This window comes from Lottia gigantea, assembly GCF_000327385.1.
Source record: "Lottia gigantea unplaced genomic scaffold LOTGIsca_47, whole genome shotgun sequence".
Classification (NCBI taxonomy): Eukaryota; Metazoa; Mollusca; class Gastropoda; family Lottiidae; genus Lottia; species Lottia gigantea.
Genome location: NW_008709640.1, coordinates 61,648 through 77,037, shown reverse-complemented (window position 1 = coordinate 77,037; position 15,390 = coordinate 61,648). Strand labels below are relative to the sequence as shown.

General features: G+C 32.2%; 1 protein-coding gene across 1 annotated transcript in view; it reads left to right on the top strand.

The window, feature by feature from the left end:
- LOTGIDRAFT_218488 (hypothetical protein) overlaps nt 1-15,390 on the top strand; it is a gene marked incomplete at its 5' end in the record, with an annotated part of 41,313 nt that overhangs the window by 15,048 nt on the left and 10,875 nt on the right. The window contains 23 exons of the mRNA XM_009061245.1: nt 9-236; nt 425-559; nt 868-1,080; nt 1,304-1,531; nt 1,863-1,982; nt 2,253-2,590; nt 2,801-2,894; nt 3,441-3,530; nt 4,739-4,861; nt 5,207-5,350; nt 8,531-8,692; nt 8,856-8,996; nt 9,277-9,458; nt 9,764-9,896; nt 10,082-10,183; nt 10,472-10,642; nt 10,782-10,928; nt 11,211-11,312; nt 11,628-11,747; nt 11,923-12,069; nt 12,284-12,450; nt 12,881-13,064; nt 13,218-13,343. Of these exons, the coding sequence (XP_009059493.1) occupies nt 9-236; nt 425-559; nt 868-1,080; nt 1,304-1,531; nt 1,863-1,982; nt 2,253-2,590; nt 2,801-2,894; nt 3,441-3,530; nt 4,739-4,861; nt 5,207-5,350; nt 8,531-8,692; nt 8,856-8,996; nt 9,277-9,458; nt 9,764-9,896; nt 10,082-10,183; nt 10,472-10,642; nt 10,782-10,928; nt 11,211-11,312; nt 11,628-11,747; nt 11,923-12,069; nt 12,284-12,450; nt 12,881-13,064; nt 13,218-13,343 (3,597 nt within the window). The remainder of the gene's footprint in view (nt 1-8; nt 237-424; nt 560-867; nt 1,081-1,303; nt 1,532-1,862; nt 1,983-2,252; nt 2,591-2,800; nt 2,895-3,440; nt 3,531-4,738; nt 4,862-5,206; nt 5,351-8,530; nt 8,693-8,855; nt 8,997-9,276; nt 9,459-9,763; nt 9,897-10,081; nt 10,184-10,471; nt 10,643-10,781; nt 10,929-11,210; nt 11,313-11,627; nt 11,748-11,922; nt 12,070-12,283; nt 12,451-12,880; nt 13,065-13,217; nt 13,344-15,390) is intronic.

Below are 15,390 nucleotides of genomic sequence, written 5' to 3'. Positions count from 1 at the left end.
GTCTCCAGAATGCTGCACGTCAAGCTGTATCAGCCTCCACCCAGCTGATTAATTCATCAAAACAAGCTAATAAAACTAATCGTAATGCTGCCTCACAACAACAACTAGCAGCTCAATGTCAAGTGGTAGATGAAGAAATACCTAATCTGGTACAGAGTATTAAAGGTGCACAGAGACATTATGATAGTGCTTCAGCACAACTTGGTCTGATTAACTCTAGTCAGGAATTCATACAGGTAATTTCTTTTCTTTCACTTTGTCCCAGAGGTCCTCCTTAACTTTTAAACTTCCAAGCTTAAATACTTAATTGAATCTGTAAGTCCTGATGCCATTCTGTGAATCTGTCAACATTCCATCCCTGTGGTTCACTCAGCTGATATTAAAGTGTTCCTGGATCAATATCATATTTTGTTGTATATTACAGCCCTGTAGTAGATTGATGGCCCAAGCTAATTCAGCAGCTCCTACAGTTACAGATCAGTCCTCTGTTTTAACATTGAATAATAATATTAAAGCTATGGCTACAGCACTAGCTGAACTGAGAACTTCTGCAGCCAAGGTAAGAATATATTCTTCTCTGACTCTTGTGAGAACAGAGTTTCCTGGGCCCACAAGCAGCAAACTATAGAATAGAAGTAGTAACATTTCTCAAACTTCTTTGGAATGATCTTTCCCGGATCATGAGGATCATGAAGACTCCCCTAACTTCCACATTAGATTCCAATGCTCATCCATTGAGTTCTTTGCATTGATCTTATCGTGATTAACCATACTCATTTCCAGCTGGATTGATTGAAATAATGATGATCATGATGACACATTTAATCCATAAAATAATCTTCATCTGTTATTATTGGTAAATTGTAGGCAGCTGAAGCTTGTCATTCATTAGAAGTTGACAGTGCTTTAGATCAACTCCATGCTTTAGATAAAGAGTTAGATGATGTCCAAAGATCAGCAGAAAGTGGTAATTTATTACCTCTACCAGGAGAGACAGCTGAAAGTGCTGCTTTACAACTTGGTGCTACATCTAAAACAGTAGCTTCATCCATGTCACAACTTCTTACTGCTGCAGCTCAGGTAAAGTTATTTTTTTTTATTTAGTGATAACTTGATACAACAGCTCATTATATCACATCTCTTCTATTTTAGAGGTGTCTAAGATTAAAATCTGGCATAGATATTTAATTTCTTAACAAGATCTAATTGATTAAGTTGTTATGGTCTTTCATGCTTATAGATGGTACAATAGAAACAGGACTGACCTTTGACTTGATTCAAATCTATTTTGATGTTCCAACAGGGTAATGAAGATTATGTTGGTATTGCCAGTAGAGATACAGCTAATGCTCTTAAAGTTTTAACATCTGCTGTACGAGGTGTAGCAGCTACTACTAATGATCAACAAATACAACGTAATATTATTGGTAGTGCTCATGATGTCATGGATAAATCTATCAGATTGTTGGAAGAAGCTAAGTCTGCGTTAGAGAACCCTAATAGTCCTGAAAATAGTCAACGTTTAACACAGGTACAGTATTGTTACTAGTTGACAGTTTCCAAAGACTTTCATGCTTAAATATAGATTTTCTTACCATTACTTGCTCCATAATAGCATGAAAACTGTCTCCGAGACCAAAGTCAGAGATATTTTGATGCTCAATTAGGCTTAACTGAGAGTTAAATCCTTAATCCAAAATGTATGTTAAATATCAAGGCTTAAGTCTAGTGTGCTACAGGCATGGTCAAGGTCCCTTGACAATCATTGGAATTGGCACTCTCATAGCAAAACGTTCTCGTGACCTTGCCAGCCTTCATTATTTCATCCATTTCATTTATTATCGTATATTATTTATTTATAGGTTGCCAAGTCAGTAGCTACAGCTCTCTCTAACTGTATTAATTGTTTACCAGGACAGAGAGATGTTGATAATGCTATACAACAAATAACAGCTAGCAGTCAAATGTTAGCTAATCCATCGGTAAGTATCTAAATACCATCCAAATCAGGTCTTTTCAGGGTTTTGTTCTCGGCATAGGTTCAGACAGTGCCTTTGTCTTCTTGACATGTAATCTGGAGATGCATGCATGTTAAAATCTATTAAGAACTGAAACAAATGTGATACAGGCTGTAGAAATTGTCTAATGTTGTTTTCCTAGAAAAATTTCCCACATGGCACACTGCATGGAAAAGAAATAAATCTTCATATCATTATGACAGTATCTTAAAGATTTGCTGTGCTTAATTTCAGTTCCCTGGTACCAACAAGACCTATCCTGAAGTACAGACTGATATGAATAATTCTGCAGTCAATCTGAATCAAGCTGCCAGTGATATAGTGACAGCATCTAGAGGAGCCACAAGCCAACTGGCTACATCTTCTAATAGATATAGTGAATGTTACCAACAATTTGTACATAATGGTCTGACCATGGCAGGATTAACCAAAGATTATGAAACACAGAATCAAATAGTTGGTGGATTAAAGAGTGTGTCTATGGTATCTAGTAAATTATTATTAGCAGCTAAATCAGTTTCAGCTGATCCTAATGCACCTAATGCTAAAAATCTTCTAGCACAAGCTGCCAGGTAAGATAGGAATTTCATTTTTTACAATTTTTGACTAATTTCCCAAATTGCACACTGTTTGACATTTTCAACGGCCATCTTCCATCTCTTATTTCTACAGTAGTTAGTTATGAAATTAGAAATTTTTTTAAATGAGTTACTACTTAAAATGATTATATTCATGGAAATGATGAATGATTAATGAAAAATGATTATTTATCTATTTAACAGAGCTGTAACAGAGAGTATAAACCACCTAATTAATATCTGTACAGTATCAGCACCAGGACAGAAAGAATGTGATAATGCTTTACGTCAAATACAGGTAATGTACAGAGTCTTCATATACTGTATGTTTACCTATTGATTATAGAACTGGGTTTGATTTAGGTGCCCCAATACCATAGTGATTACTAGTTGCCTATGGTTGCTAATATTGAAAGTGGTCATGAGTTCTGAACACAACTCACAACTTAGTTACATGAGAGCTGTGTTTGAAACTAATGACCTCTTTTCTTATTCCACAACTGGTGATGGCTATAGTGTGATGGCACCTCAAAGGAAAATGTAAATGGAAAAAAAATTGAAAAAATGAACGCAGAAAATATTCAGTGAATTTCAACCAGAAAAACAATTCGATAACGTCGGATATAGAATCATGGGGCATTAAAAGATTGACTTTTATGTCAATAGAATTGACAATTCTCTGAAGGGATGTCTGGCATAGAATGGCATCAAGTCTTCTGGATGTCTAAATGCCATGCTTTGCCAGTATTCAAAGTAAATTTGATAGATGATCTTAAAACCAATCTCCAATTTTTAGACTGGGAACCAACAGTTTCATTGTTAAAATGTAAATATTGTATTTTAGATGATGAGAAATGTATTAGATAATCCTAATGAACCAGTCAGTGATCAGACATATTTCGATTGTTTAGAAAGTGTTATGGAACGTTCAAAGGTTAGTCCATGGTTATTTCACTGCATGTTCGTCTTGACACAAACCTGAATTTATCACAAGTAGAAAATCTGGAGAGGAGAGACTCTTACTACTTAGATCGGGTGCTGGCATGACACGAAATCAGCTTGATATTGCAATTTCTGAAATGCTGTAGAAGCAATAAGTAATGGTACTGTAGTGTACCCTAATAGAATATTTGGTAAATGGTACTAATACGTAACTTAAGATTGGACACTATGATCCAAATTTATCTGTTTATACTCTTTGTACTAATGAAACCCGAACTAATTTAGCAAACCCAAGGAAATGGACATTTAAAGGTGAGATATGTTGTAAAAAATAGGCTTCTCTCAATTAGTTCTTTTTAATCATTTGGCACAGAAATAGACGTGCAGCTTTAAATGGCAAATGACAGAAAATCTTACTATTTGTAGAATATTTTTATATTGTTTTTATTTTGCCAATCTTTCAGGTGTATGTATGTATGATTTCTCTCTATTTTATCTTTATATACAATAATATTCACTTTGTTTTTGTTTCCTTTCTTCACTTCTTCTTTAAAGTTAGGCTATTTTTCTTTCAAGATTTTAAAATACATTTCTTAATTTATTTGATACGTCAATAGTAAAGGGGGTGGGGAATGAGTTTCAGATACAAAAAATGATTGCTTCTAGTTGTAGATGCTAAAATTTTTTTAATTTTTGTTCGAATTTTCTGAAAATTTAATGTTGTTTCATTGGAAGTTGAAATTCCAATTAAGATAATAATTCACAACAAATTCCTTCTGTTTCCCCTTCAGCTTAAAAATCAATTATTATCCAACAGTGATTTGCAAGATTATTATCATCCACTAGTATCATATTATGTTATACACTGATTTTGCAATTATTTATGTTCTAAAACTCACAATTTGTTATAAGATATACTGCACTGAACTTAAATGATATATTTTGCAAATGGCAGAAAGATATATACATTGTTCTTGATTTTTTTCTTTTTTTCTTTTCTTCGTTTATACAATTGTGATAATATTGTCAAATAATCTGTTGGCTTTTATCCATTAGCATTGTCACTTTTATCTATTGGCATTGTCATTTACAGGCATTGGCATTGCCACTGAATGAGTTAAAATTTGTGGAAGTAATTCCAATGTCATATAATATTATTCCTGACATTATTGTAAATGTTTTATTAATCTGTTTTTGTAGGCACTTGGTGATGCTATGACTGGTATATCTAACCATGCTAAAAGAAATGATATTGATGATTTCTGCGACTCTGTTAGAAATTTCGCTAATTCTGTTTGTGGCTTAACTGAAGCTTCTGCTCAGGTAAAAATTTAATTTTGAAATCGACTTATTTTAAATAAAGAATTACTGGTTCAAAGTTCAGATTATGAAGAGGGTTGTAGTTTTATTTCAAGAGAGTACTGACTAGTGATATCATTTGTGTTGTGTAATGTTTGTGCCAGATGAAATTCTGTTGCCCTGGATTAAGTTGATTGACTTGCATGCTGATAGGATGAATTATGGATATTTTGAATCATTCATTTATTCATTCATTTATTCATTCACATGTTTATTTTTCATTTATTCATTCAATCATTCATGTATTGTGTGTTTTATCTTTGCTGGAGGTGTGAAAATATTATAATGGTATTATTTGTAATATTGCAGGCTGCATATCTAGTAGGAATAGCTGACCCTGCCTCTGAACCAGGTAGACCTGGTATTGTTGATCAGTCCCAGTTTTCACGAGCTAATCAGGCTATACAGATGGCTTGTCAAAACCTTACCAATCCAGCCAGTTCTCAACAACAGGTAACCTTCATTATTATATTGCTTTAGGTTATGCTTTATATTGATAAGGGCTATCTTTAGTTTAAAGGGATAGAGTTAATATTTGCTTTACCAGCTGGTAATGGCCTGTATCACTTTACAGAATGAAAGTCTGTTGTCACTTCCAGGCCTTAATCATTACTTTTACAATTATGCAGATATTATGATAATATCAATCAAACCTCCTGTGAGAATAACGATAATGGCCTTCGTGAACATTTTTCTCTCATTGTAAAGGAACAGGAAGTGAGATTTCAATTCTGAAAAGTGATACAGACAGCTAGAATTGAGCTTTATCAAGTGGTGAATCAAATTTTGGGGTATGTTTAAAATTGGTTTATTAACTGGGGCTTTTAACATTGATTTTGAGAGTTTTTTATTTTCCCAAATGGAATTAATATATACAAATGGTATTGCGATCAAGTTTTTCAATTTTTAAAAAAAAACAGAGTGTGACCTTATTTTAGGAAAATATTACACTCTTTATAGCATGATAGAATAGTTATTGGAATTATCTAAGTTGGATTGGCATGAATTTAAGATCAAAATTTGATTTCTATAAAGATTATTTGTGTCATTTCTATGACTATTAACTGAAATGCCATTTTATTATTAGTTAAATTAGACCCTCAGTTTGAAGGAATTAGTTTTGAGTGTCATTATAATAAACATTTAGCATTTTTGATGAAAAATTAGTGAACAAAATCTATATTTGTTTTTAGTCGTCAAAATGACCATCTCTTTGCCGTATTCAAACTCATCTTGGAAGCAAATTTTTTAAACATTTTTATGTTTACTGCATCTCCTAAGATCTGTTAGGCTAATTGTCAAAATATTAATGTAGCGTAACAAATCTTGTTGGTTGATTCTAGTCTTTGAATGAACCAATCGGAGCTCTTAAAATTCTTAAAAGTCACATGGCAAGAGTTGGCAATTTTGATGACATTGATTCCAAAGTTGAAGTATTAGCATGTCCACAAATATATCCATTTACAAATCTGAAATTTAAAACTTAGGTGAATGCCCAAGCGCAGGTATGTTTAAATGTTCCACAAGATAACCACTTAATCATTTAACTGACAATTTTCTATTTATCTGCATAAACTATTATAATGATAAAATTTCCAAAGTATAACACTCCCTTATCTGGTTTTAATATAGTTTATAATTCCCATATATTTATGTTCTATAAGCATTATATCTTAGTTTTAGATTAGAACTAAAAGCTAAGTTAATGATATAACCAACTAAGGATGCTAATAATTTTGCACGTTAATAATAACCAAAAATCTTGAAGATTTATAAAAATTGATTGTGCATCCTAATAACTTAACAAATAACACTAAAATTTAATATTCAAGATTTTACTTGGAAGCAGATAAATACATGAAAATTGTGAGGTTGTCTTCAGATTTGATCTATGTTTACTTTCTAACCTGTTTTTGTATTTTGTTTTGTTTGTAAAGTATTACGAATCCTGGACCGTTAGGTCAATGGTAAGATACTGCATGCCGAATATGGCAGAATTTTTAGCGAGTCCTTTGTTTATATCTTGTCCGATTATTTCTACATATTTTTTTTTTAATTATAATTTGAAAGATAGGTCTATGTTTAGCACTTTCTGTCTTGTCTTGAGAATTGATCACTGATTTATTTTGCTTAGGCTCAATGTTACTTTGTCTATTAATTTGCTGGTAATATCTGTGTAATGTGAGGTACTTTTATTATATTTTAACTAAGCTCTGATTGGATCTTGAATTTAATATTTTTCAATTTAAGCATACTTTGTTTTCTTATAAAAGTGTATTGAAATATGAAAACTTAATGATATAATTATTATAAATCCTGACCCCTTCCAAGCTCTGCCAGTTGTCCCTTTAAACCTTATTACTTCCAGAGAAACAGTAAGCGCCAAGTGAAATTTAATCATTTGTCATGGATTGCTATGTTGTATGAGATTGTTTTTCAGATATTTTGTCTTGTTTATAATGCTGATCATGTTTGGCTTGAATTAAAGTCATTATTTGAGTGATGTTATATGTTTTAACTTGTTAACCATAATTTAACTGTGTGTTTTATATATTTAATAATTTCCTCTTATAAACAGAAAACAATACATACACAATGATAGTAGTTCAGAACTGTATTCACTGCATGTTTCATAAAAATTCAAGAAAATCTAGCCCTCGAATGGCCTAAAATGGTTTTCAAGGGGTGAAGAAAAATATTAATTGCAGAAAATAAAGATATATGACTATTTTGATTTATTTAAAAAATGAGAGGCTAGAGCTGAAGGAATAATGAAACATGTTATGTATAGTCCAGTAAAAATATTTATCCATATTTTGGAATGGCACAATGCCTAAATCAAGTAGTATTTGAATCAAAACAAAGTATTTTGTATACATTACTTCCCAAACTTGACTATACATTTATGAAATGTGCATAACATCCCATATTATCTTCCTAATACAATAAATACCAATATATTTATAATTAGTTTATAATTTCTATTTTTATTCCTAATATTTATCGTCTCCTTTGTAATCTAGCAAGTTTTCTATCACATTTGCGCTCTAATGACAGTATTTTCAATCAATCCTGGCTTTAATTAAGGGCTTATTTCTTCCTTCCAATGACAAATTGTGGCAAAGAAGCATGTCCTTCATTACATGATTTGATTGGTTAACAAAGCTGTCATTAGAAAGCGACTACTGTAGTAAACTTGTTAGATTACACTTGAGAATAAAAATAAGAAATGAAATTGTAATCTAATTTTAGTTAGATTGATAAAATACTAGAATCACATACAGGCCTATTATACGTGTATCATATATATTGCACTACAATTTGTATTGACCAAAAACTTAACATGCAAATAACTTTAATGAAACGGAAATGTTATACTTTAAAAAGACATCATGATTTTGTTTATCATAACACAAATCATCGAGTTGCATGATATACAGTTATTCATGATGCATGTACTATTTTTATTTGATTAGAATTCAGCATGATTTATTTTGTTATATTTATTTTATTCATGGTGTAAAAAATCACAGCATTATCATCGTCACATTTTTAAAATACTAAATTTCACAGGGCACTAAAATATAGTACAATAGCCAAGATATTTTCTTAATTTTGTCATTCGAATTTCAGGTTTTATCTGCTGCCACAGTTGTCGCTAAACACACGTCTGCCTTATGTAATGCATGTAGAGTTGCCTCCTCCAAAACCTCCAATCCAGTCGCGAAACGTCATTTTGTACAGAGTGCAAAGGATGTTGCTAACAGCACTGCTAATCTAGTCAAAGCCATCAAAGTAAGTATTGCTTTTAATTCATAATCAGTATAATAAAACATCCACAATTGAAAAAATTTGTAATATTAAGAGCCTAAGGACAAAAAATATCTGAAAGATATCTTGTAACAAGATCATGCTAGATGTCACATCACCCTGACATTGTTGTTTTACTGTTTTTTAGGCATTGGACCAAGATTTTACAGACCAAAACCGTCAGAAATGTGCAGAAGCTGCTCGACCTTTAGTTGAAGCAGTAGAAGAATTAACCACTTTCGCTTCTTCACCAGAATTTGCCAGTAAACCAGCAAAAATTAGCCCCAAAGTAAGTTTTATACTTTATGGAGATAGACTTGATACCATATCTATATGGATGTGATACTTTATCGAGATGGATGTGATACTCAAGTAATACTTGACAAAATTGATACTTCATGAAACAGAATCGAGAATGGACTTGATACTTTTATCCAGATGGAACGGATACGTTACAGATTTGATTGTGACTCAATCAATGTTTTATTGGACAGAATTTTAGCGGGAGAGAAAAGTGATATGAAAACCTTAACGAAGAAGATTTCAGATATTTATTTTTATTATTTCAGGCACGACAAGCACAAGAACCTATCACCCATGCTGGTAAAGGAATGATTGATGGTGCTAGTAGTATGTTACAAGCTGCTAAACAACTAGCTGTTAACCCTAAAGATCCACCAACATATCAAATGTATTCACATCATTCAAAATCTGTATCAGACTCTATCAAACAATTAGTTAGTTCTATCAAGTAAGTAGCTCATCAAATTTTAATGGTTACCGTTGAATATCATGGGGATTCTTATTATAATATTTGAATAAATTTGCATATTTTCTTTAGAGAAATATTCAAGAATGACAACTGAAATTCTTCCAGAAGAGTATATTCAGAATTGATTACTCTTTACATTCTTGAATACCATATAATTGTGAATATAGTATGGTAATTGTACTTAAAAGAAGAGGCTGAAAGGGTTCTCTTGTTTCTTGTACAAGCTGATCAGCTAAGTTTGCAAAGTACCAGTATTTTTAGCATGACTGTGTCTGCTCTTCTAGGGAATCTGCACCAGGTCAGAGAGAATGTGATGATGGTATTGAGAAGATTAATCAGGTTATACGACAATTAGATCAAGCTTCATTAGCTGCTATCAGTCAGAATTTAGCTCCACAGAATGAAAAATCACTGAAGGTGAGAATATCTTAATGTGCCTATACTCTTAAAGACTAAACTTTTATTAGCTATATTTATGTATTCAAATCACCTATAAATTTTTCTGTTTGACCTAGTAAGAAACTTTTATTCTGAGTCCATTCAGTATTATATTTTTAAGTTGAAATTATATTCTTTATATACAACTCAACGCTTTGTTTCAGGCCTTCCAAGAACAATTGATAAACAGTGCAAGAGAGATATTGGAGAAGATAGACTTTGTTAGAAATGCTGCAAAGAGAGAACCTGAAAACCTTGGCCATCTTGTAAGTTACAATTATATCTATATCATTCTAAGGATTTAGCCATCTTGTTGGTATACGCCATTGGCATAGGCAGCACTTGAACAGGATATGTCACATTCCAAATTTGCCCATTTATATCTTTCTCTGCCATTTTAATCTACAGCTACTAATGTTTCGGCACATGTAAAGCATGTGTTCTGAACTCTGTTCCTTCTTGTTTTATTATATATCTTTGTACTTTTTTTTCAGTTCAGTTGTCATTTTTGTTTCTGTTTTATTATTTTAATTTTTTGTTATTTTTTTTTGTAGAGTACCACAATAGCCTCATATTTTGAACCACTAGCCTACAGTGCAATAGGAACCGCCTCCAGGAATTTGAATTCTAAACAACAAATGAATATATTAGATTTAACTAAGACTGTAGCAGAATCAGCTCTACAATTTTTATATGCTTCTAAAGAAGGCGGTGGTAATCAAAAGGTAATTTTTTTTAGCATTTATAAGACACTATTTTTCATCTAATGATTAATTAAGGTGTGCACACTAATTAATATTGTAGCCTGCAGATATTCATTTAAGTAGAATATAACATATGTGTGTATACATATCTATATTATAGGCAACACATGCACATCAACCTATTGACAATGCTGCTGATGATATGAAAGATGTGTTAATTGATTTATTACAAACTATGGAAGAAGCTGCCTCACAAACTGGGGTTGTTTCCAGCATGATTGATAGTATATCAAAATCTATTGCCAAGGTAACTATTATATATTATGTTGCCAATGATAGTCATGTTCTCAATTAATCATAGTCATGTTCTCAATGATATTCAGAAGAATTAAATTATAATATATAACTGCTCTCTTTTAATGAAAGAATTTTAATGATGAAGCCTCTATATATATTATCAAGGTGGATTTGCTCCCTTGGAAACCCAATTTTCCCTTGCTATTAGATTGGCCCAATTCTGCCTTTTAATTGTCTTTCTAATTCAAATGTTATTGTCTTGCAAATACTAACATGAAAAACTTATTTCTAGATTGATGAGAGAGTTGCAGTAGGAGAGAAAGCATCCTTTGTTGATTATCAAACCGAAATGGTGAGACTAGCTAAACAAATAGCTAGATCTGCACAAGATATGGTAAGTTATTATTCAGATCATCAAAAAACTTACTTTGGAATATTGATATATCTCTTATAAAGAACGGTAATTTCAAACATATTTTATGTCTTCTGATTACCATCTTGATTCAGGCATCTCAGCTACTCTCCCAAGGGAAGCAACTTCAATTAAATCTTGATAATGTAAGACTACAATATTTCACTATGACATCTCCATTGTAATTCAATAAGAGATAATTATGTATGCAAGTGAAAATATCTTGATGTAGCCAAATAGCTTTTGAATAAATATATGGTTATTGGTTATATATATGTTTTTTTTTTAATTTTCCAGACTGGTAAATCAACTACCGATGTCAGTGAATTAGGACATCTAGCTAATCAAATGACAAGAGATTACAGTCAGTTAGTTAGTAATTCTAGAGGTGCTGTATCTTCTACCACTAATGTTGATGTAAGTTTGAAATCTGATCAAATTTCATTGTCTTTTATAAATTTTAACAAGAGACACAAGACTCAGAAGATAAGACAAAATCAGAACAAATGATATTCCTCATTAGAATCAAAATCATCATTTATATTGACTCCATCAAAGGATGTATTTTGATTATCTGGTGTTTATTTTGTAGGTATCTCATAGAATTCAATCAACAGTACAAGACTTAGGTAAAAGTTTAATAGAGATTGTACAAGATGCTGGTAATTTACAGATGAACCCATCAGATACCTACGCACAGAAAGATCTATCAGATCATGCTAGATCGATCTCAGAAAAGGTAACTTTCCCTTTGAACAGTGGTCATCTGTAGTCCTTTCATGAGTTAGGATTATGGTATTGTAAACGGCAAAAAACACTATCTGCTGTTGCGAGATTTAAAAAGATTCTTTCAAGCCTTATAAGCTATATGAGTAGAAGAAGACTTCTGCAGTAAATCATGTTATTTGGTGATTATTTCCTACTTTAACATCTTTCACATCCTTTTTTTATAGGTGTCATTTATTCTGGCTGCCTTACAAGCTGGTTCTCGTGGTACCCAGGCCTGTATCAATGCTAGTAGTACTGTTAGTGGTATTATTGGTGACTTGGATACAACTATTATGTTTGCTACAGCCGGTACACTCAATCCTGAAGGAGATGAATCTTTTGCTGATCATAGGTATGTAGAGATATTACCCTCAAGTCGCCATCTTATTTATGTATAACATTTGACAGCAATGCAAACTATGGAAATTTTCAGTTTTAATGACCTGTTGAGTTCTGTGTGCTAAACTGTTTTGTGGAAAGTTGTTTTAAAAGGTGACTTCTCATGAAACTGAGAAAACAAAACTATAAATTGCTACATAGCCGACTTTTGGTATTCCTTTAATGTTTATTGTGTAAATTAATATATGTATTAGGACAGAGGTCATTTTTAAGAAAACATTACTTGTTATATACTGAGTGCACGCTTTTAAGTTAGGACAATTATTTTCTTGCCCAACTTCATGGCCATTTGCCTTGTTCATTCAAAGATAAAAAAATTGTTATGGTGGTTGCCAAAACTGCTATCAAACCTCTCAGTTTATTACAATGATTTTGTTTTACAGAGAGAGTATATTAAAGACAGCCAAGGCATTAGTAGAAGATACTAAAACATTAGTAGCTGGTGCTGCTTCTAACCAAGAACAACTAGCATCTGCTGCCCAACAAGCTGTTAAAACTATCACTAGACTAGCTGATGTTGTTAAATTTGGAGCTGGTTCTCTTGGTTCAGAACAACCTGAAGCTCAGGTAATTATTTTTTGATGAATTCAGTTAACCCTTGTACTTGCCATTTTTATGCAATTAGTCCAGTTGGAGGTTAATAATACATCTGACCATGGAGGGATGAACATATGGCAAGCAGTAGAGTAAAAAATATTAAATGAAGTATCATATTTTTAGGTGTTATTGATAAATGCAGTCAAGGATGTGGCGTCTGCCTTATCTGATTTGATTAGTGCAACCAAAAATGCATCAGGAAAAGATGCACATGATCCAGCCATGCACCATCTCAAAGATTCAGCTAAGGTAAGACTTGTTTATTATATCCATCTGAAGTTCAAATATATACATCATAGCATGGACAATGATTGCTTGCTGTTCAGCATTGAAATTGAGAAATAACCGAATTTTTGGCATGATAGTGGTTAGAATGCAATTGTAATCCCTTGCAATAATTTGAAGAAGAAACATCAGAAAAATGACCCTACCTTGTACATAATTTCATATAATAGGTCACATTGTCACTTCCAGTTTATCTTGGTAATTTCACAGATAATTTCTATCAGATGTGCTTAAAATGTTCTCTTAATGTATTATTTAATTAGAATATACACAATATATTATGATCAGGGTTAACTTCAGTTTTTTCCATCTTACGAATGTATGGTATACACACATCTTAATTTGAATACAATTCACACTCATTTGAAAGATCTGAAATTGATATATTTCATTGATTAAACAATGAATTCACCTCCAAAACATTCCATGTGAAGGAAATCTTATAAAAGCTAGTAAAATATTCCAACACATAAACAGCATTTTTTACTATAGACTCTAGAAAAAGCTATTAATAGCATGAGTGTGGTTTGCCTCTTTAAATAACCTAAATAAAAACCTGAATCACGTAATCAACTTCATATTTGATGTGCCATGCTTTGTGGTTCTATTTTAATTATTTTAAGTATATGCTTAGCTGACAAACACAGTTGCACAGCGACATTAGGTGTTCCAAAAAGGGTGATCATGAACTAAATTGCTAGCATTCGTAATCATTTGTGTTGTTTGAATAAAAATAATCAAGAAAGTGTTCAACAAAATTATATCACACATACAAACTTCTATGGAATATATGACATTTTTATTACCAACGCGACCTCAACCATATTATTTTTGGTATCATCTGCTGTGTTCATAGTTATTAGCTACAGACAAACCTTAATAAATACATAGATCCAGGCATGTTTACTAACAGCAAGTTGTGTATTAAGTATTAAGTGTGTTATGGTGTGATTAAAGGTATGATACCAGTTTTACTTCTCATCATGTCTGTACAAATGATTGTTTGACAGTGCTTTTAACATATCATTACATATTTTTTCGTTTCCATTTGAACAGGGTTATTTTTGGGTGATTTCGATTGAACCTCTGTGGTCTAGGTAAAGCTAATGGAGAAAGGACCTTTTTATCATCAGTGTGCATATTGATCTGGTCAAGTTAAGGCAATATGGTGGTACTTTTAACCATAAATAGGCATTCCTTGAGGCCATGTTTCTTTGTGTTTGACTCTCCAAATAGAGAGGGTCAGACTTGATCAAACAGGGTCAAATATTACCTCACACATATCTTAACTAGAAAATCGAAATCACCTATATATAGCCAGGGACTCCTTAATGGTTACTTCCAGATGACTTGCAAATTGGAGTAGCTTCCCCTACCTAATATTTAACTCTATAAATGTGACTATCAATTAAAATAAAAGAAAACTATTTTATGTGTGATTCTTTTTTTCTAAAATTTTCAAGACATCATCATTTCTTTGTTGTTAAGTTTCTATGAAATTTATGTTTCTATATGGAAGTAAAGGTTAAGGTCAAACAATCATTTGAACGGGAGAGATTTTTTTTATGCGTATCAGTTATAGTAGACTTAGGAATGTGTGACACTACTTTTCTACATTTTCAAATATCATCATCAGTTATATTGTTCAACTAACAAATTTGTTGATTTTTTTTTTTGACTTCTGTTTTGTTACTGTTCATTTCTTTTGTGATTGATCTGAAGAATCAACTAAGTTTTCTTGAGTCAGACAGACTTTCTGCCAATGTTTTTAGTATCTTCAGATTGTTTCTGGGAGAATTTCATCTGATTGGCTTGTATGTCATTCCTTTCAGAGTCATTTATACTTTCAACCTTCTCGAAGTGGCACTCAGACACCGCAGTCTCCAAAACAATCCATTCAGATAATTAAACATGTTAGACCTGCACCACAACCATTACAAGTACAGCAACAAGTACAACCATCTAGAAATGTTCATATTTCACCTCCAACCAAACGACGAGGTCCACCACC